We start from the raw sequence: 1,285 nt of genomic DNA, 5'->3' as shown, positions 1-1,285 counted from the left end.
ATTGTGTGTGTGTGTGTGTGTGTGTGTGTGTGTGTGTGTGTGTGTGTGTGTGTGTGTGTGTGTGTGTGTGTAATGATGATGATGATGATGAGAATATATTTGTGTATCTGTGTGTATGTGTGTGTGTGTGTGTGTGTGTATGTGTGTGTGTGTGTGTGTGTGTGTGTGTGTGTGTGTGTGTGTGTGTGTGTGTGTGTGTGTAATGATGATGATGATGATGAGAATATATTTGTGTATCTGTGTGTTTGTGTGTGTGTGTGTGTATGTGTGTGTGTGTGTGTGTGTGTGTGTGTGTGTGTGTGTGTGTGTGTGTGTGTGTGTGTGTGTGTGTGTGTGTGTGATGATGATGATGATGATGATGATGATGATGATGATGAGAATATATTTTTTTATCTGTGTGTGTGTGTGTGTGTTTCAGGCGTCTGTTGTATCCAGCTCTAGTCACTCTGCTTATCTCCACCATGACATTCCCCCCTGGCTTCGGTCAGTTCATGGCAGGAAAGGTAATTAAACACACACACACACACACACACACACACACACACACACGTCAAACACACACACACACACACACGTCAAACACACACACACACACACACACACACACACACACACATCAAATACTCACACACACACACACACACACACACACACACACACACACACACATGCATTTACATCAAATACTCACACACACACATACAGTGTCATGTCCGGCTCACAGACATAACAAATAACAGACGTTCACAGAGTTTAAAAGCCAAAACACTAAAGATTTATTAGCATCACTACTAAGAGGCACTAAGGGCCTGATTTACTAATATGCGAGCGCTTCTTAATCTGCGTTCGCAAATTAACGCACGGTGTTTTAGCGCATTTTAGTTGGTATTTATCAAACCAGATCGCGCTGGGCAATCTGTGTTTACTCCGCCCTATATAGCGCCTGATTTACTAACATTGCGACCGCTGCTTAAACTGCGTTCGCACATTAACGCACGGTGTTTTTCCGTATTTTCCGTGGTATTTATTTAGGAAGAGAAAATGAAGCTACAGCAAGTGGAGATTGATATATTGGTTCACGTTCGCTCAATCACTGAACCTGATTCAATGTGTGCGCTGCTATAATGTTGTTCTGCCCGCCATCACCTACAGCAAGATGTTTAAAAGAACACGATTATAAAGAATATGCTATTGGTGGCATTAATGCATAAACTGTCTATTATAACAATATAGATGTGTACATGGCGAGATTAATAATTTCTACAAGGGACATGGGTTCACTACA

General features: G+C 41.9%; 1 protein-coding gene across 1 annotated transcript in view; it reads left to right on the top strand.

Annotated features, from left to right (window-relative positions):
* Nucleotides 1-1,285, top strand: part of LOC308369947 (chloride channel protein 2-like) — a gene marked incomplete at both ends in the record, with an annotated part of 48,361 nt that overhangs the window by 29,511 nt on the left and 17,565 nt on the right. The window contains 1 exon segment of the mRNA XM_080844508.1: nt 419-503. Within this exon segment, the coding sequence (XP_080700634.1) occupies nt 419-503 (85 nt within the window).

This window comes from Sprattus sprattus (assembly GCF_963457725.1).
Source record: "Sprattus sprattus genome assembly, chromosome: 9".
Lineage (NCBI taxonomy): Eukaryota > Metazoa > Chordata > Actinopteri > Clupeiformes > Clupeidae > Sprattus > Sprattus sprattus.
The sequence above is the reverse complement of the archived record's forward strand: the minus strand, read 5'-3'. Positions and strand labels throughout refer to the sequence as shown.